Source organism: Xenopus tropicalis, chromosome 7, assembly GCF_000004195.4.
Source record: "Xenopus tropicalis strain Nigerian chromosome 7, UCB_Xtro_10.0, whole genome shotgun sequence".
NCBI lineage: Eukaryota > Metazoa > Chordata > Amphibia > Anura > Pipidae > Xenopus > Xenopus tropicalis.
Genome location: NC_030683.2, coordinates 73,022,366 through 73,044,642, shown reverse-complemented (window position 1 = coordinate 73,044,642; position 22,277 = coordinate 73,022,366). Strand labels below are relative to the sequence as shown.

Sequence of the window (22,277 nt, the reverse complement as noted above, 5' to 3'; positions counted from 1 at the left end):
TATATAGTATACTTCATTAAGCTGTGCTTTATTTTTCTGTCTTTTCTCTGTAAACCATAATTTTTTTTAGTTATATTAAAATTTACACAGTGTATGCAATTAAATAGCAAAGTAGCTGTATGATACACATCTCACTAATATGTAAACAAGATGTAATATAATAACTGCATTTATATCAAAAGCATATGTTAAAGAGTCCTTAGTCCAACAATGTGTATGGAAGTTTCACAGATCCAGATATATTAAATATATACAAGCATTGAGCAAAGAAGTCATCCCAAATTTCCACAGAGTCAGTGGGGTTTGCAGATGTTCAATGTTCAGTAACTTTTAGAACACAAATTCTGCAGACTCATCTCTGAATTGTTTGCTTCAGAATTTCGTTCGTTGTTGCTTAGTCTCATTCTTCATCAGAGCCAGCTAGAAGGGAGGCTTCCACTTCAGTCTTGTTTGAATTTATTTTCTTAAGGCTGTTATCCACAACACTAGACAACTTCTTGTGCCTCTTTACACAACTGCAGTAAAAAGAGAATACAGATATTATATTGATATTAAAGTGCATTTTCTTGTTCAGTTATTTGAAATTATCAAATCCTTATTTTGACTTATTATATTATATACTTAGATGGGGCTAGTATGGAATCTTCAGTGTCACTTTCTACAAAAGGGTGTTGAGTATTTGTGTAATTGCATTTTTAGATTTTTCCCATTTATTGCTGGCAGGATGGATTATATTGATTTTTGCTTTTGCTATAAGGTTAAACATTTTTAAAAAACATGCTTTTGTAAGTGTGTATGTTTGTGAATGTGTGTCTGTGTATAGAGGGTTTTGGATGAATTATTCCCTTTATAATAATTTTTTGTTGTGCACGCCATCGTATGATCTATCTGATCATGTTATTTATTATTTCTCCAATAACTATCCTAATGCTAATGACACACCTGATCAACTTCCTTCTACACAGAATCAGCCTGTCAGCAAACAGCAGATTTCGGAGCAAAAATGCATACCTTAGAGCAGGTGTCCCCAACCTTTCTTACTCATGAGCAACAGTCAAATGTAAAAAGACTTGGAGAGCAACACAAGCATCATAAAAGTTCATGGAGGTGCCAAATAAGGGCTAAGATTGGCTATTAGGCAGCCTCTATGCACACTATCAGCTTACAGGGGGCTTTATTTGGTAGGAAATATTGTATTTATTCAACCAAAACTTGCCCCCAAGTCAGGAATTCATAAATAACTACCTGGTTTGGGGGCACTGAGAGCAACATCCAAAGGGTTGGGGAGTAACATGTTGCTCACGAGCCACTGGTTGGGGATCACCGCCTTAGAGTCTCTGCATCGGAATCCACTATTTGTGCTCGAACAGGACTTCTTAACAAGAGCAGCACTTTGTTCCAACAAGTATAGATAGACTAAAGGTAGTTCACACAAGTAATACCTTGATCCAGACCACTAGTAGGTAGCTCTCTTCTGGTGAGCTCCATTTCCTTTCTGGTACTTGTGCCTGCTTATTTACATTTTACCTGAATGTCACTGTGTTCCCAAACTACTTGTTGTGGATCAATGTCCTAAGTGAGTACGTCATTTATAGTTTTTATAGTACATAAAAATTGATTTATGGTTAAAATCTATTGGTGGCCTTATTTCTTCAGTCACTGGTTGTAATTCAGCCACACAATCCCTTCTTACCCTGGGAGCAGTCAGTGTGCTTTAGGTCAAAGAAGGGTAATACAAGAATAGAGGAGCGTGTAAAGACACAAGTGTCTTTGTGGAACATGAATGGATGCAGGCTTGCACTTGCATTTGTAAAAGTCCTCCGCTCTTTCTTTTGTTTGTCCTTACAGTGATACTCTAGTACTGAGAAATGCAAGAACTCGTTTGTGCAGATTCTTACAAGGGTGGGGTTTACAGGGCATTGGAAGTAGAATAGCATTTTTATTGATACTGAAAACAGATACTGTGGTTTGGCTACTGTGAAAAAGGGATAAATGGAATATCTTAAATATATGTGTTGTTTTTTATATGTCTGGCCTTTTGCTGCAATCTCATCCTTGGTTCCATTATCTCCATACACATACCAAATATTAATTCAATAATAGGTAATAATAAAGAAAATTGTAAAGCCGCTTTTCCGTTTAGTTGAATATGCTGCTATCAATCCAAAAGTTTATGGATTCTTACAGGGATTCATTTTTACCGTACTACTAAAATATTCTGGATAATCATTAAAACTTACCAGTAGACCAAAGAATAGTTGATAGCCATGATAAGCAAGGCCACAGCATAATGCCAACAGAAGCACATTGTGATAAACATGACGTTCCCGTGATCAGTCTGGTCCCACTCTGGTGCTCCTCCAAGTGGGTATAGCACAAACCCAATCTGAATATGAACAAATATGAATTTTACATTTTATTATTTTATCTATTAAAGGAAAACTAAAGCCTAACCAAAGAAGTAGAGCAGAAATGTTGTATATTATGTTTTAGGCTTCTGTACCAGCTCAAGGCAACCACAGCCCTTTAGCAGGGAAGATCTGTGCCTACACAGATGCCAAGTAGCTCCCCATCTTTTTTTCTGTTGATTCACTGCACATACCCTGTGCTGCCGTTACTTACCTGAGCTTAGGAATTCAAGTATGTAATGCTGCACACCTACAGAATCAATACAATAATGTGGGTGCTCACTGCAGGGGTCCCCTGTAAGATCCCCCAAAGGAGCAGGGCACATCCAAATGAAAAAAAGTTACAGCTTTATTTTACATATCAAAAAATCCAACGCGTTTCGACCCCCATTCAAAAGGAGGGGGGGGGTCTTGACGAAGACCCCCTCCTTTTGAATGGGGGGGTCTAAACGTGTTGGGTTTTTTGATATGTAAAATAAAGCTGTAACTTTTTATCATTTGGATGTGCCCTGCTCCTCTCTTATGTTACCTGAGCTTAGGGACTGACTCTTAATATATGTAATGTAATTCAGATTCACATTAAATGACAGATCTGAAACAAGTGCAACTGCATCAGAATGAAATAATGAACCCTCTAGAATCAGCTTACATGAGAGACATATCTCATTTTCTGCTTGATAATTTGCAACGACCCCTAAACTTAGCTTCTCAACAGCTGCTCAGAGCCCACTGAGCATGTGCACTGTCCCGGACAGTTCTAACAGAATCCAAGATAGGAAGATGTAACTGTGATAACTGTAAAGACATATATCATTACTACTATAGAGATACTGAAACTTTAAGCCACTTGAATCAGTTTATTATATAAATTAATTTTTAGGGTTTAGTTCTCCTTTAAGTTACTTTACATACTAAGCTTTAGGTACATGCTGGATATGTTTTGGGATTTTTTTCAGCACTAGGGAACAAAAACATTTAAATCTTTCAGACTAGTGTTTATATTGGTCCATAGTAGTATAAACATCTGCCCACTCTTGTAGGATACATTTTTTATTGGTTTTCATCAAAAGAAATCAAAGCTTCTACTACCATTTACATCCTGTTGCACTGCCAAGTATATATCTACAGTGGAGGAAATAATTATTTGACCCCTCACTGATTTTGTAAGTTTGTCCAATGACAAAGAAATGAAAAGTCTCAGAACAGTATCATTTCAATGGTAGGTTTATTTTAACAGTGGCAGATAGCACATCAAAAGGAAAATCGAAAAAATAACTTTAAATAAAAGATAGCAACTGATTTGCATTTCATTGAGTGAAATAAGTTTTTGAACCCTCTAACAAAAAAAGACTTAATACTTAGTGGAAAAACCCTTGTTTGCAAGCACAGAGGTCAAACGTTTCTTGTAATTTATGACCAAGTTTGCGCACATTTTAGGAGGAATGTTGGTCCCACTCCTCTTTGCAGATCATCTCTAAATCCCTAAGGTTTCGAGGCTGTCTCTGTGCAACTCTGAGCTTGAGCTCCCTCCATAGGTTTTCTATTGGAGACTGACTAGGCCACTCCATGACCTTAATGTGCTTCTTCTTGAGCCACTCCTTTGTTGCCTTTGCTGTATGTTTTGGGTCATTGTCGTGCTGGAACACCCATCCACGACCCATTTTCAGTTTCCTGGCAGAGGGAAGGAGGTTGTCGTTCAGGATTTCACGATACATGGCTCCGTCCATTTTCCCGTTAATGCGAATAAGTTGTCCTGTGCCCTTAGCAGAAAAACACCCCCAAAGCAAAATGTTTCCACCCCCATGCTTGACGGTGGGGACGGTGTTTTGGGGGTCATAGGCAGCATTTTTCTTCCTCCAAACACAGCGAGTTGAGTTAATGCCAAAGAGCTCTATTTTGGTCTCATCAGACCACAGCACCTTCTCCCAGTCACTCACAGAATCATTCAGGTGTTCATTGGCAAACTTCAGACGGGCTTGCTCATGTGCCTTCTTGAGCAGGGGGACCTTGCGAGCCCTGCAGGATTTTAATCCATTGCGGTGTAATGTGTTTCCAATGGTTTTCTTGGTGACTGTGGTCCCTGCTAATTTGAGGTCATTAACTAACTCCTCCCGTGTAGTTCTAGGATGCTTTTTCACCTTTCTCAGAATCATTGACACCCCACGAGGTGAGATCTTGCGTGGAGCCCCAGAGCGAGGTCGATTGATGGTCATTTTGTGCTCCTTCCATTTTCGAACAATCGCACCAACAGTTGTCACCTTCTTTCCCAGCTTCTTGCTAATGGTTTTGTAGCCCATTCCAGCCTTGTGCAGGTCTACAATTTTGTCTCTAACATCCTTGGACAGCTCTTTGGTCTTTCCCATGTTGGAGAGTTTGGAGTCTGCTTGATTGATTGATTCTGTGGACAGGTGTCTTTTATACAGGTGACTAGTTAAGACAGGTGTCCTTAATGAGGTTGACTAATTGAGTAGAAGTGTCTAACCACTCTGTGGGGGCCAGAACTCTTAATGGTTGGTAGGGGTTCAAAAACTTATTTCACTCAATGAAATGCAAATCAGTTGCTATCTTTTATTTAAAGTTATTTTTTCGATTTTCCTTTTGATGTGCTATCTGCCACTGTTAAAATAAACCTACCATTGAAATGATACTGTTCTGAGACTTTTCATTTCTTTGTCATTGGACAAACTTACAAAATCAGTGAGGGGTCAAATAATTATTTCCTCCACTGTATATGCTAGTGTTTTCTTTCTAGCTAGAGTTTTCTTTGTTTTTGTAAGGGCCAATATAACATTTCCCTGTTCACCTACGCTGATGCGCTACACTTTATTAACATGTGCAAGCAAACAAGGTAGAAGTATGGGATGGAGCCTCTGAAGTGGACATCTGATGTAGAAATCACTTTCCTAGTCTATTACACTTTTACAGAAGTGTAGTTAAAGGAGAACAAATGATAAACAAGTTTCTGCAGTGTTAGTTCCTCTAACTTTGCTAAGCTTTTAATAAAATGTTCTTACATGCGAATCAATGCTCTGTTATAAAAATAGGACATTTCCAGTGACTCATAAGGCAGAATACAGAAAGGACATCCATGAAGCAGGAGAGAACTTAGAACTTACCTGCCAGAACCATGTTCCCTGGAGAATTGTGAGACTGGAACGGAATAATTCCAGAACAATATCATTTCTCATAAACACTTCTATCATAATACTTATAGCACCACCAAAAACAGCAATGAGGAGCAGAGAATGAATGTGTTGGTCAAGTGCCGGGCGATTATGGACGTGATAATAGAACAGGAGACCTGCAGAAATACAAAAGAAATCAGGGATAGAACTATAGTGAGAATAATGAAGATAATTATTCATGTCATATCATACATCCTGTATATAATTCTAAGTTCTCTGGTAGAAAGCTGCAGCTACAAAATAGACAATATTACGTGTGTTTTAGCAGAAACAATTTTCAGTTGTCTAGGGCAGGGTATTTTCTGGTGGTTTTTTTGACTGACTGTAGCTGGCTACAAGTAGCTCCACGTATCATAGCCCTAAAGCATTATTTTGGAAAAGTATAACAAAGTTTTAATATATCTTTTATATCCAACAGTTTCTTTAAAAATCATTTTAAGCAACTGTTCTTTAAAGGCTTACCTTAGCCATATTAGTGATATAAAATCTATAGAAAGCTAGAAAGGCTTGCTCTCTATTTGGCAGTGATATAACCAGAAGTGCTGATTTGTTGCAGAGAAACAGTTTGTTTCAATTTGTTGCAGAGAAACAGTAACCCATAACATAACTTTCTCAAACATGCCACAAGACAAAAGCATGGAACCATTAACTGAATTAATGTCAATGGAGCTCTGAGTGACTCATTCTAAACACTGGTTGAGCTAGTTTACTGCTACCAACTGATAAAGACAAACCTTTGAAATGCAGTTAGTTGATGCTTTGAGTGTTGGCTGTGACGTACTTGACAAACAAGTTTTTTTCTGTAGAGTTCCATTCAACCCAGAAATGTAACATGTATGGTGCTGTAACGCTAGTACCTCAGTGTAGATTAAGAGGTTAAAGCTGGTATAAACTACAGTTTTACAATCATTGTTCCCTTTCAGCATTTCTAATTGTGCGCATGAATGAAAAACAGCGCAAGGCCCATTGTTTTGCATTTCTACTAAATCTTCTATTAAATAAAAAAGGATCTTGGCCAAGAATTACTTATCATACATTACTGCCTTACATGTAATATCCAAAGTAGAGCTGTCTGTATCTCAGTAAATGTGATGTAATGCAAAAATAAAATGAGTTGGCATAGTTAGTAAGTTACCTTAGCATTGGTACTTAGGTCATGGGTTACTATTTTCTGGAGCCAAAGAATCAGGAGATGAAATATGACAGAGGAGGAAATATGCATTTAGTTAATTACATTTAAGCATTTGGAATTTTGGATAATCTTTTTTTTTTTTGCAAAGAAGATTTGTTTAACATGAACATTTTTTTTTTCTATAGTTTTGAGGTCATGGTGCAGAGTAATAAAGGGCAAACTATAACTCAATCAGTATTGTATCAGAAATTTCAATGAAAACTATACCTCTGAACAATGTAGGTCTCTATAAAAATATATTGCATTAAACAGCACAGCCCTGCTTCATACAATAAAATATACTTTTCTATTACCATTAGGTAATACTAAATAGAAAACTGCCATTATTAGTACTAATGGCCGCCCCCTGGGATCATATGATGCACAGTGCTCACAAACAAACCAAGGGCACACATACATGTTAGGTCACATCAGCCAACTAATGGGCAAAGCTCTGTCTATTACTCTTACACTTTTCCCTGTTACAATTAGAGCTGCATTATTTCTATATATCTATATATTCCAGTTTGGTAAGATTCTTTAATAGGCCGGTTACTATAATCTAAACAATCTGTTGGTTACGTATTTATTCTGGGGATATAGTTTATTTTCAAATGGCAAAGAAAAAAAACACAAAGACATCAACATGTAATACACACAGTGAGGGCAGTGAGGTTGTGGAATGTCCTTCCTAGTTATGTTGTGATCGCAGATTCTGTTAATGCCTTTAAGAGGGTCTTGGATGAGTTCCTGAACAAGCATAATATCCAAGGTTATTGTGATACTAAAATCTACAGTTAGTACTGATGTTGGTATATATGGTGTATGTGAGTGTATAGATAGGTCAGTATAGGTTTGTGTGTGCTGGGTTTACTTGGAAGGGTTGAACTTGATGGACTCTGGTCTTTGTAACTAATATATATTATATACATACACACACACTCTTACCTTCAATAATCACAGCTATTCCCAAGCTGAGACGATCCAAGCCTCGCGGCAAATTTAGGGGAAGAAAAGTCAGGATGTCCACTACTCCTGAGATTCCATAAAAGAGGTACATAGTTGTATGCTGCCAGTTCATTAGCTTTACCCAGCTGTGGTCTTCACCATTAACAAGGTGCATATGAGGCCCATCGGGAACAAACTGCTCTGCCAGAATCCCTAAAACAACACAAGCACATTACCATGTCTGGTGGTTCTCTGCAAACCGAGCCCATTCCAACCCTACAATTATACTGCTATCTACTGTATGTTGTAACTAAACTTCTCTATTATACAGCTCCTTAACTTATATCACTTGCTGATATTTGGGCTATTACGGTTGCGATCGCTGCTTTTTATCATGTTCTTATTGGGCTTTGGTAAAGACACCTTCTTTACCTGTGAGCAATCAGTCAGAGCTATTCCATCAATTATTTTGCTTCATTACAAAGACTTTTCTAGTTACTGCCTGGATGCCCAATAGAAGACATGCCTTTTTGGGCAATAAGAAAGCAAAATAATTTCAACGACTTTAGCAGAAATATAAACAGACAGTTGAATATGGATGGCTTCTCTAATTGGAGCATATACATCTTTATTCAATCATTGAGTTGATAATTTGATTGAAAAGAGTAAGGTGAATTGAGAAAAAAACACTCAGGTAAAAGTTGCATGGAGACTCCCAATATAAAGTGACTGTGCCTGCTTGACAGAAAAGACTACTACTTTTAGCATGGACCAGGACCGGTTCTTTTTTCTTAGTCTGAATATAGAAATGTAAATCATCAACAGAATGAAAGTCTCAGTCTGCTGACTGCACCAGGCCTCTAGTTCCTGTTACACCTAAACTTAAACAACCCCATCTCACTGGGCTGATGTATTATATGCACAACTAAAGAAAAGATACTGTAAAAAATATACTGTAAACTACATGCACAATTGCAACAAGTCATTTGCCTTATTTATGAAAACTTTAATAATAATTTGAAAAACAACAGCAAAATTTTACTTTCAGGGGTATTCACCTGCATGAAATTTCTCTCTGGTAGTATTATCTCTGGTCACAATTAGTTTCCTTTGAGGCCGCTCCTAGGCAGTGCCATAAGTTTGCTCTGAGCAATAGTACACACTGGCTTGCCCAGTTCATAGTTCATCTGACTGAACTTTAATGTTATTAAGATAAGCACTGACACATATTTTCCTCTGTAAATAGCAAATGAACTCTCTTTATATGATAATCTTTTCATCATTCCTTTAAGTCAGGGCTGTCCAACTGGAGGTTAGTGGGCCGAATGTGACCCTCGGTGGATTTTTATGGCCCCCAGTCTATTTAAAGGCTTAACTGTGTGATATGATCCAGCTCTCCAACATGCTGTGTGAGATATAATTGCAATAAGTTAGATATTACTGTTTTAAGCGATACCTACACTTATTTGTTTTTAATATGAAACGGTCAGTATGCTTAGAGCAGTTTTTTTTCTCAGTATACCCTCACATTTATTATTCATTTCACATAAAACCCACACATTTTGGTAATTCTCTAACTATTTAACAGTTAATGTAGACGTGTTTAATTTAATTATAGGTAAATATTTAGCAAAGCATTTCAAAAGAAATTTCTCTTAGAATAAAACAAGTCTAGACCTGACTAGCTATCCCTGCCACTGACAGAAAACTAGAGTTTGCTGTGCAAACAGGAGGACTACCTATGTTTTAATATAGAATATTATTGGAGCTGAAATCAAAAAGAGCAACCAGGTACAGATAGGCTATAATAATACTTGATATGCATTACATTTACTGTTTGCCATTTAAGTTGATTTGTATTTAATAGTGATGTTTCTTTATACTACATGCATATGAGTCTACAGTTACACTTATAGTTATTGTAGGTGCTTAACAAGTAAATATTATATTTATATAATATCTGATCATTTAGATGAATACTATATTAAATGTAAAGATTCATGCATCTTCTCTTTATTTCCTTTGAAGTATTTAGTGCTGATTTATTGAGGAATTGGTGGCAGTTTGTAGTGGCTGATGGGATTCATTATGGGGGAAATATGTTATCCAGAACGTTCCAAATTACAGGAAGGTCATCTTCCATAGACTCCATTTTAATCAAATTATCCAAAATTTTAAAACATGTTTTCTTTTCGTCTGTAATAATAAAACAGTACCTTGTGCTTGATCCCAAATAAGATATAATTAACCCTTATTGGTGGCAAAACAATCCTATTGTGTTTTTCCATGGTTTAATTACTTTTTAGTAGACAAATTACAGAAAGACCCCTCATCTGGACAAGCCCAGGTTCTGAGCATTCTGGAAACAGGTCATGTACCTGTTTTATGTGCCTTTACAACTGGGATTTAAAATGTCACCCTTCTGAAATATATTTGAAGTACCCAGAGGTACAATTTTTCCATTTTTTGAAATTGACTAATAATAGTAATTTTGAAATGCCTACTTGCACACATCCATAAATAACTTGTGCTAAACAGGGCAAAGAGGGAAACTGAAGCTACTCCATGTTTGGTCCTTGTGAGGCTGATAATCCCCCTGGCATAGTGGACTCAGTAGTGACACAGAAGGGTGAAGGGAGGGGTTGTATTGTATATTGGTTTTCTAACATAGAATATCATCGGTTTCGCTGTTTGCCCTGTTTAATGCAAGTTGAAGGAAAAAAACATTTTTTTTGTGTTTAAAACAGCAGACACAAGGCCAATTCACTGCACTCATGTCGAAAAAGGGAGTATATTGCACTGCAAGTGAATCTACATTTTCCATATAGTGGCCTGGCATTATTTGGTGTTAATTCACGTAGGCGGAATGTTTTGGTAACTTAATATTTATTGTTAGATAACTTTGAGTTCTTTTTAATAATCAGGTGGACTGGCACTGCTTTTATTGAACTGAACCCATTGTTGTATTTTATTCTGGACCACAAAGAATGGCATTTAAGCGACTTACCTATTAATGCAAAGGCCGCTTTAAGTATTCCTTCAATGAGCTCCAAACGTTCATAGCACTTGTTGGACCTACAGTTTCCTTTTACCTTGCTATTCAGATATTTAAGGGGATACTTCACAGACCACCATAAGCCAAACACAAGGAAAAAGCTGCCTGGAAGGGCATGACCTTTAAAATTCGCCATCTTTACTTATGCCTGAAAAAAAATGACAAGAATGGAATGTAGATGTGATTAATTTTATAACATTTCCCCTACATACAGTTGGTTCTAGTTTTACCTCATGCCATTGCAGTCATAAAGAGCAACAGATAGGCACACTTTCTGTTGCTATGCTGGTTAACAGTTCATTAATCAAGCTAGCTTTAAAGATCTTTGTATACCCATTCCTGGTTTAGGATTTACCCTCTGCGCTGTTAATCAGTAATTAGTTATGTATAGCACTCACATTTATTTGCCCATAACATTCTGAGATGTTGATAGCCAGGTGTGACAAATTATAACTAGAAGTTACTGGGTCCTTCAAGAAATTTTTTTAGGGACCTTGTTACCCAAGGAACATGTTCTCTATTGCAAATATATATTGAAATTGTTCATCTTTAAGGGCTTCACCAGGCCCCCTACACTCCTAATCCCCACAGGGTATGCTCCCTCTACTGTAATATTCCTGTCAGAAGAGAGTTAACCTTCATGTACAACACTGAAACATAATTTTTTTCAATATCTCCCTTCCCTACAACTTATGTCTGATCCTCTTGTCTCTTATGGTGTCTCCTATAATCGGAGCCTGTTTAAAATATTTCTGACTGATTTATAATGACAGGCCACAGACTGGATGAATGTAACCCAGATGCAGAATTCTGATCACAATTAAACATATGCATGCTGATGTAAAAAAACTAAACAAAACACTATTAAGTATATTTTATTATTATGTATTCGTATTATTCAATATTATCTTGTCTTAAATTTAGAAGAATTGAGTATTGATGTAATTATTTATTTATTTATTTTTTTTAAGTATGCACTGGGTGTGCCAGTTTGTTAAGCAGCTCCTAGTGAACATGCTTGGAAAGAGAAATTAGGAAAGATATTCTTTTTTTTTTTTAAACTTTTTATTGTAGTTTTGGAATAAACATGTATGATGAATAATGACAAATTATTTAAAAATAGGTTGTACAACAATAGTCACACTCGACAGTTTGTCCTTCAAAAAAATAAGAAATGAAGAAAATAGAATGCTTACAGAGAAACAATATAAGTAATTTAAATAGAGAAAAACAAAACAAAAACAAATTAACTATGCCCAGTGGATAAACTATAAAAAGAAAGGAAAAGAAAAGTTTCCTAGAGAGCAAAATCAAGGATAATTTTGCTTATATGTTCGTGAATTATTGAAATAAATCTATATATGCAACATTTTATAAATCTGATCCTTATTTCTTGTATCTATAGAATTAAAGAAAAATGACCATGTATTTTTAAAAGGGATCCTGGATTTAGGTTCACTTGTTTTTGCTTTGATGGCTTCTTGCCAGCTAAGCTGATTAAGATAAGAAACGTTTTCTTTTATAGGAAGGGTTTCCTCTTTTAACCAATAATAAAATAATGCTTTTTTAGAGGCAGCCATAAACAAAAATAATAATTTAGCAATTTTTTGTGCTAAGGAGACTGGTAAAATGCTTGATAACACCTCCTCCTTTTTAATGTGTAATAGAGCGAAACTAGGAGATAACTTAATATTTAAATTCAACCTGTGGTTCAAGAATCTTTCCACCATGTTCCAGAAGTTACCAATCTTCGGACAAGGCCATAGGTAGTGGAATCAATTAACAGCAGTTTAGTTGCATTTGGGGCAAAAAGAGTTTGTTTTAAAGCACTTATTACGAACAAAAAGTTAAGAAAGATATTCTAACTAGGATTCCATCCAGTCACTATTCACCCTGGAAATCCTGACAAATTTGGTACTTGGGCAAAGCAGGCATTTATTCTCAGTATCCATGAATGCGCTTTGGGTCCCACGGGAGAAAAGCGCTTTACAAATGTTTGTTGTTGTTGAATAATTACAGAAGGATATTTGGGTGGATATACAATTTGACAATACAGTAGAAACCACATTTTCTGGTTTTCAGGAGACCAAAAAAAAAAATGGTGTAAAATCTGGGAAAATTTAAAATCAGGGGGAAAGCATTATGTATTTTTGCAGTGGGGTCGCAAAAATAGTACGAGAAAACTTGAAATGAGGATATGTAAAATTGAGGTTTCACTGTATATAAATTTGTGCTGTGGAGGAAAGTACCTTCCCCTTCATTTACCTTTTGTTAGCTGCAAGTAAAACACATTACTCATGGTGATCCAGCTTAATACCAGGAAATTGTTTTCCTTCTAATTTTCCATTTTCCATTTTTACTTTCGGTGATCAGAATGTAAGTAAGGAGAAGGTACTTTCAGGTGAATTGGCATCCTTACATGGGAGTTATACCCCTTCCCTTTGAATTACAAGGTGTTTTTTTTTCATGCCGTCACCCCTGTTTGTTGATCTATTGTAAGCCCCCTGTACCCATATGCTATAATTTTAATGTAGTTAAAAGTGCTGTGGAACTTAAGGGGATTACTTGTACCTTTTTACTGCCAACGAATTATGGGATATGTGTGGCAGTAAAAGGGCTTAAATGCCAACGATGTGCCCCATACGTCGTTGGCATTTAAAGGCTGCTCTCTGCAGCGGCGGCATGTGCCGCCGCTGCAGAGAGTTTCTAGAGATGACAGCCCCCCTGGGCAATGAGCCAGGGGGGCCGTCATGTGGGTCCTGCGACACAATCGTGTCGCAGGACCCTCCAGGAAGCAGCAGACACGATCGCATCGCGTCTGCTGCTTCCTGCTTCCCCCCTAGCGCCGTCCCACTGCATCCTGGAGGAGGAGGCGATCGGGTCTTCAGGACTGGTAAGGTGTTTGTTTTTTTTTTTTTTTGCATTTACACACTTACACACACACTTACATACATTTATACACACTTACAAAACACAATTTAGCAGGGTTTTTTTTTTTTTTTTTTCATTTTTCACACTTTTATACACTTATTTACACTCATATACACACTTACACACTGTCACACAACTTTTACACATATACACACATGTATACACAAACACTTTGTTTTTGTTTTTTTTTCATTTTACCACTTTGTTTTTAGTTTCTTTTACCTAAAAACTGTTTATTTTGACAGCGTGACTATTGGATCAGATATTCTGACCACTAATTACACTGTCATGTGACTTATTTTGTTGTTTCACTGATTTGCACAATTTTTGTGGTTTTATCGCATTTTTGTATAAGTGTTCCTAATCGGTTTTTAGCGTAGCTTTGCCAGGTGTAACTTTGGTGTACAAAAATAACTTTACCTATTTTGAATTCATCAGAATGTGTACTTTCCAAAAATATATGGTTTTCTGGGGGTCTCTGTATAGTTAGGGGGGGTTACGGCACATAATACGCTGTCAGGGGGCTCTGTGTGCAAAAGCTGAGTTGGCAGGCGAGAAATCCATATGCGCTATTTTCGTTTTGGGGTCAGTACTTACCGCAGACTTTGGTATATCTATGCATATTGGGCATCAAACTGTTCAGTAGACCTTAGGTGTTCCTATTTGGGGTGACTTGCCTTTGTACGCAAGAAATTGTGTGAGATAAATGCGGCAAATTGCAACATTTTTAGGCGATTTTCTGAAATATTAATAACTTCAGGAAAGCTCTGCTTTTTTTTTTTTGGTGTAGAAAGGACTCTTTACCCTTGTTGGATTTGTCAGAATGTGTACTTTCCTAAAATATATGGTTTTGTGGGGGTCTCTGTATAGTTAGGGGAAGTTTCGGCACATAATACACTGACAGGGGGCTCTGTGTGCAAAAGCTGAGTTGGCAGGCGAGAAATCCTTATGCGCCATTTTTATTTTGGGTTCAGTACATACCGCAGACTTTGGTATATCTATGCATATTGGGCATCAAACTGTTCAGTAGACCTTAGGTGTTCCTATTTGTGGTGATTTGCCTTTATCTGATCTTTATCAAGAAATTGTGAGAGATAAATGCGGCAAATTGCAACATTTTTATTTATTTTCTAAATGTCATATAAATCTGCAAACTTAGGAAAGCTTTAGAGCTTGGTACTTTAGAGCAAAAAGAAATGTTTACCCATTTTAGATTCGGGGGAATGTGTACTTTCCAAAAATATATGGCTTTCTGGGGTGAGAGTACTTTTTTGTAGCATTATCTCACATAAAGGATGTAAATGTGTTGATTTTGAAGGAGCTGAAATGATAGATCATATGGGGGTATGTTCCCATTGGGGCCCCTACATGCCAAATACTTAGGTAAACCTATACATATTGGGCATCAAACTGTTCAGTGGACCCCTGGCATTCAAATTTAGGGTGTTTTATCTTGGTACCTAACACTTTGGGGGAGATAAGATGCTGCAAAGTGGAAGCTTTGAGGGGATTTTTGGAAATGTCATCAAAATTGCTAAATTTATAAAAGCTGTGTGGCTTGGTACTTTGGAGTAGAAAGACATGGGTACCCATTTTAGATTTGCGGGAATGTGTACTTTCCAAAAATATATGACTTTCTGGGGTGAGCATACTTTTTACTAGCTTTATCCCACATATAATGATGTAAATGTGTTCATTTTGCAGGAGCTGAAATGACAGATCATATGGGGGTATGTTCACATTGGGGCCCCTACATGCCACATACTTAGGTAAACCTATACATATTGGGCATCAAACTGTTCAGTGGACGTTTTATTTGGTTACTTTATGACCTGTAGGAGATAAGATACTATAGACTGGAAGCTTTGAAGCGATTTTTTAAAAAAAAATCACAAATTTTAATAAAAACCAATAACTTTAGGAAAGCATTGCGACTTGATAGTTTGGAGCAGAGAGACAGTTGTGCCTATTCTGTATTCCCCAGAATCTGTTCTTTCCAAAAATGTACAATTTTCTGGGATAAACCTTCTTTTAGTGGAATTTTTGGCCTTGAAATCTAAAGTATGCAGCTTTCTGGAGCAGTGCTTTGGAAATGTGGTAGGGTACTGCTGGGAGTTTTGACCTATACAAGTGAGAAATCTCCATAAAACTATATATATTTGGTATTGGCACATTCAGGAGACATGGGACGTTCCAAATCAGTTGTATATTCGTGCATAAAATAATTTTTGTTTCTAGTATGTGTGTTTATATTATGGAAAATTTGATTTTTTTAGACATTTAGAAGCCTATATCTTGTTACAGAATTGGAATTACACAAAAATTCCACCATATTTTGAAAGCTTAGGTTGTCCTGAAAAAAACAATATATTGTTTTCCTGGGTAAACTAAAAGTCCCCCCGTGGAAACAGTGCAAAATGTTCAAAAACTGTCTGGCAATACAAGTTCCACTTTGACCAAAACAGATGGCAGTAAAAGGGTTAAAAAATACATTACAATTACAGTGAACACAAATGAAATGCCTTGAAAATGCCAAAAAAGCATTATGGATTTTGAAAAAAAAAAAAAAAAAAAAAGCACACATAAAGTGCTGTAAAGTTCCAAAAATTGTAAGGGTGCCCCATAAATAATATTTCAGTCTATTGTGATAAGCATGCTAAAGTGACTATAAACAGGTGAGCAAAATGGTCATATTCCCAGACACTTTCCAGAAGAATTTTCTATGTGACGCCTTAAAGTTAGGTTTGTCTCATAGTTCCTGCCAGCTCATTTCATTGACACCTAAAATAATCTTTTTACCTCAACCTCATGTAAAGTCAATGTAGGTTTTCACATGGGAATTTTAGTGAATTTACACAGAGGGGAGATAACATAGCAACATTGCTATTAGTGATTATTAGTGAAAAGTGCTTCACCTGGGAACTGCGGGTGCTCAGCCTGACATGCGTTCATAACAGGTGGAGCAGCTCCCTTAGCCTGGAGCTTAGGTTTCAAGGTAAAACAATTTTATCCAGCTGTGAAACTGTGACTCCAACAGGGACATCTAATCTTCCTCACTGCCTCTCTCCTGGGATTGCCATAATACAATCAATTTTACACTTTTGCTTTGTTTACATCTTCAGATTCTTTGTCTTTTTAATGGCATAACAATTGAGAAGATCAAATTGTACAGCCGTAATCTAGAAATGTATTTACTGTATAGACATTACAGAACAATTTTTGCATAAGGCACAACTTCTAAAGCAATTAGGTTTCAATTAGAGGCACTTTAAAATGCACCGCACTAACAACCCTTTACCTTTTTGATTCACTATGCGTGCAGAGATTTTATTAACTACACAGTTCAAAACTTACAAAACTGTTTCATTTATATAGAGCACACCAAACTTTTTCAAGATATTATAGAACAGTGATAAATATAAACAATGTAATAAATGCACAATACATAGACCCTTTCCTTTGCACAGTAGATATTCCTAGTTTCCTAGATCCCTTTTAATCTGTTATTTACACGGAATAGAAATAGAATGTCACCACTGTAGTTGTTTAGATCTACTATATGCTAACAAGACTGACCAAACTGAATAAGTGATTGTAATAGATGGTTCACAGTTTAACATAAATTAGAATATTTGTGGTTAGTTATAATAACATAACCAAATTTCTGATTGTATGTTATGGACCAGGCCTGGACTGGCAATCTGTGAATTCTGGCAAATGCTAGAAGGGCTGCTGTAAGGTGCCATAGACAGTCACTATTTGTTGGGCTGGTGAGCAGGCATATTTAAATAGCAGGCAATTAAAATACAGGCTAATCACAGACCTGTGTAATGCACTTCTATGACCCTAATGATATGAACTCCAAGTTCCCCCTAGGATTTGGGTTTTGGCTGCCCAATGCTTGCTTTCTTTAGCAAGTTCCCTCCCCTACAACTGCTGTTCTGTGCCTTTTCACAATATTCTGGGCTGTTGCAGTGCGCTGAGTATGCCAAGCTGTGTTAGATTGGTGCTGTGCCAAGAAAAGGAAGCTTTAAGTTTATTGATCCACCTTTTCTATTATGAATAGTATAAAGTAGCCTTGTATTAAGGATTAACCAGCTTGCCAAATGTCACATTTTAAACCAATGCCAGACTCTGTTTACTGGGTAACATAGCATTATCAGCTTTATACAGTGAGAGGCAAATTGTTTTCTCTCAGGTGCACTAGGGCTTAACAGGTAATGAGGTGTATTGTAAGATTCACAAATTAATCTCATGAGATTTAACACGGCCAGGAAAGCCATTTAATTTGCTTGCCCCCAGAGTAGTTGTTAGCCAAAGAATAGCAGTGGCAGGTGAAAAAGAACAAAACCATAAAATGCATTTTTAATGTTTGACGCACAGTAATGTATTAGGGAACCTGATTAAATTTCTGACCATGGAATCTGATCTAAATGAAAACAATTGACAAACCTGATCATGAGCAGTCACCAGAGTGAGAGAGCCTAGAGGGACACTTGCTTGGAAAGTGCAACCTTATTACATATTTATGGGCAGCCACTCCTTATTTTGGTTTAGGTGAGACCACATGATGTATTTTCAAGCATTGGGCGTGAAGTCAGAACAACACTAGACAGATTACAGGGGTGGAAACAGTGAAACTTTAATATCCCATCATTCAAAAGGAATTTTGAAGAATAGAACAAAACTGATTTAATGAGTTTGACCCTGCCTTTTTTTATATTATTAGGCCATCTTTCTGGTGTCAGCTGCTCTCCACATGCCCACCGGGCTGCTGTATAGGGATTGTCAAACATCCCCATGTTGTTAGCAGGAAGTAAGATTCCATATGTTGATTAAATAAAAAAAACTGTTGTGACATACAGACACTCCATAATCAAAGTAAAAGCATGTAGGGGTGCAAAAACACGTACATTGCAGCCTGCCACAGGACGGCCCAATAGGGACGCCTACATGCCCCCACCTGCCCACCCCCCTTGAATACAGGCTGTATTTGATGAGGAGTGGCATTTAGGCAGAAGATGCTGTATTGATGGGGTGAATGCATGTCTATTAGTGAATGAATACAGATAACGCTTAATTATTAAATGAATTGTTTTAGAGTATAAAGTGATATAAAAAATAGAATAAAAAAAGCAAATTTCATTAGAGTTGAACAAAAAAAGCATGCAGATACAGTTTTCATGCTTTATTTAGTACAATCTGATTCATGTAATCTTTAAGACGTTGCTAATAGCAGCATGACAATCATAATAGCAAGACCAGGAGCAGCTACAAAGCACATGAAGGCATTTTACTAATTACACAGACACTAACAATATGGAGATCAACAGCGGCTAAAAAGACTCTTCCAAAGCTGGATACCTTTAAAGACATCCACCATAAAATTTAGAAAGTACCACCTAGTATTTGATGTCTTTTTTTTTTTGGCGTACTGAATTAGACACAGCTTCCCATGAAAGGTCTGAAACCTTTCTGAATTAGACACAGCTTCTCGTGAAAGGTCTGAAACCTACTGCTTTTGTTTGATTGCTGAAAAGCTAAAGACTATGCCTACATTATGGGTACCCAGCCCCTCCCTTGCACTGCTTGCACCCTAAACAACCAAATACTTCAAAATCATCATTGGGTGGGGTTGGAACACAGAAAATAAGTACAACCTCCTTCACAGAATTTTACTATGCTGATTCACCAAAAGGCCAATAAACGCTAAGCAGCTGCCTGTATGATTTTGAAAGGAAAAAAATGCTTTCCTGTGTTTATTAAGGGGACTGCTCTTTACACTGAAAACACAGTGGTCAGTTATAACAAAGAACCGAGCAAGCTTTGTGTGTTAGATTGTATACAATGGAACCGCCCTGTTGCTAAAATGCTAATCTTAATTACCGGCCTTAATTACAGGTCTTAGAAGTAAGATAAAACAATTATAGCTTGGGGTCAATTTCTGATTAATACATAATACATCTGTCTTTATATTTGTTTCCGTTCTGTGGTTTTTAACCTTTTAGAAATCAGACAGTTAAAATGTAAAATTTGTAGAATCGCATATTTAAAGATTAAATTGTTTCCTTAAAATTGATATGTAAAAATATTAAGCAAGATATAAAGTTAAAATTGCTACAAAGAACAAATCAATAATCATGGTTATGTCTTATGACTGAAAATTAACCAGAACCTGAAAGATTATATTGCATTTAAAAGAGAGAGAGAGAGGTAAAGTAAAGAGTAAAGTAAATAGCAGGTTATAAATCCAGAGCTTTTAGGACTGCCACTGCCAATGGTTATTGTATTAAAGGGTGAATGGAGTTTTTGCACAAGTGGAGGCCCATATTAATATATATTTATTCTGAGTTGTGCATTCTCTCTCTCTCTTTCTCTCTCTCTCTCTCTATAAATATATATATATAATATGTATATGCAGTTTACAGTGTCTACTTAAGGGAATGTATTTTCAAAGCACAACCTATTTATATAAATAATACATTATACATCAAAAAAAGAACCAAGAATATATGCTCTCTACTACCCTCTTTTATTTTTTTAAAAAAATTCTAGTGTGTTATCTCTCACCTGGGAGCTACAGGCAGCCTCGGTGTAGGGCTCTGAAAGTACGAGAGTCTGCTAAATGGTGTTCTGCCGCTGAGTAGGGAGGAGCACCCTCTTCCCATGCAGGTGCACACTGACTGACTGGTAGTGCAAGGTGTATATAACCTTTGCTCATGTTATCACAGTAGATGACATAATAACAGGATTGTTCAGTTTGCACACCTAGCAATAGTCTAACAGGTTTCTTCCTTGATTCCTAAAAAAAAAGCCATTGTACATGTGACTGCTGGGTTCAGACTCCACTGTCATTAAGATTACTCCTATTATATGAAACTGGATAGAATTGACATGTTCAGTCACTGTATAATTTAGGGTGTATTTTTTTTTTAATTTCAGCATAATTATGTTTGACTGAAGTCAGCTGACAGATACAGGCTCTGTATATCTTGGGAAAGTAGAAATTAATCCTGACTCCTTTGGTTTAAAATGTGTGTATTTCTGTTTTTAACAATACACTGGCAGGTCTGGACTGGGGTTTAAAATTGTCCCTGGCATTTCAAGTACACAGAGGCCCAAGCAAACCCATCAGCCCACTAAATAGTAACTGTCTATGGCATTTTACTGCACTCCCTCTGTATTTGCACAAATGCACAGATTTTGCAGTGAGTATGCATCAGCCAAGTGTGGCATTAGCCTAATTCAAATAAATGCTTATTTTATCAGACTAAAAATACATCTATTGTCTGAGCAAACAGATGAACATTACTACAGGGTCAGCAGATTATCAGCTGCTTGGAGGGCCCAGTAGATAATTGGGGCCCAGTTGCGTACTTTCTGATTGCAGTGTGTTATTCACAAAATGTATGCCCTGTATTTTGCTGTGGGCACCAGTAACTTCTAGTTACAACTCTGCCATGCTTTGAGGATTATTCCTTCTCTCACCCCCCACAGGTCCCCACACCTGCCATCTAACTTGTGCATCATTCAGACATGCAAGTTAAAGGAACAGTAACACCAAAAAATGAAAGAGCTTTAAAGTAATAAAAATATGATGCACTGTTGCCCTGCACTGGTAAAACTGGTGTGTTTGCTACAGTAACACTACTATAATTGATATAATAAGCTGCTGTGTAGCCACGGGGGCAGCCATTCAAGCTGGAAAAAAGGAGAAAAGGCACAGGTTACATAGCAGATAACTATGTTCTGAAGAATACAATAGTGTTTTATCTGTTATCTGCTAAGTGCCTGTGCCTTTTCTCCTTTGAATGGCTGCCTCCGTGGCTACATAGCAGCTTATTTATATAAATTATAGTAGACTTTCTGAAGTAAACACACAACTTTTACCAGTGCAGGGCAGCAGCACATTATATTTTAGTTACTTTTATACACTTTCATTTTTTGGTGTTACTGTTCCTTTAAGGAGTAGCAGAGTTTGATGGATCAATAAGGCCTGCCCTATGGCTTATGAATTTCTGTCCTGTCAACTAATGTGCATACTCTTTATTTGTTTAATAAAACTGGTGGCCAGGCTGAATGGTAAACAGACACTATGGACAGCTATGGTAGCTTTAGGGCTCTGGTACACGGGGAGATTAGTCGCCCGCGGCAAAACTCCCTGCTCGCGGGCGACTAATCTCCCCGAGTTGCCTTCCCCCTGCCATCCCACCGGCGAACATGTAAGTCGCCGGCGGGATGGCAGACGCGGCGGGGCGATTTCGGGAAATCGACGAAAAAGCCTCGCGAGTCTTTTTCGGCGATTTGCGCGAAATCGCGCCGCCGCGACTTACATGTTCGCCGGTGGGATGGCAGGGGGAAGGCAACTCGGGGAGATTAGTCGCCCGCGAGCAGGGAGTTTTGCCGCGGGCGACTAATCTCCCCGTGTACCAGAGCCCTTAGGGTTGTGGACCTAGGATGCTTCTGGACACTTTTAGCAGCTTAGCTGAGGGGTTACCCCTCTCTTATGTAAATGGCGCATGCACAGGCTAAGGTGCAATTGGAGGTTTGGGGGTATATTTATCATGCTGTGTAAAAAG

General features: G+C 37.3%; 1 protein-coding gene across 2 annotated transcripts; it reads right to left on the bottom strand.

Moving 5' to 3' along the window:
• On the bottom strand, nt 1–20,374 carry tmem45b (transmembrane protein 45B). Of its 2 annotated transcripts, none has more exons than XM_018095363.2 (6): nt 18,151–18,301; nt 10,720–10,915; nt 7,713–7,925; nt 5,525–5,709; nt 2,241–2,386; nt 1–515 (listed from the first exon to the last, which is right to left on the bottom strand). In XM_018095363.2, the coding sequence occupies exons 2-6, from the start codon at nt 10,901–10,903 to the stop codon at nt 401–403; spliced, it is 843 nt and encodes a 280-aa protein (XP_017950852.1). In that variant the 5' UTR covers nt 10,904–10,915; nt 18,151–18,301; the 3' UTR covers nt 1–400.
• Nucleotides 20,375–22,277: the final 1,903 nt, after the last annotated feature.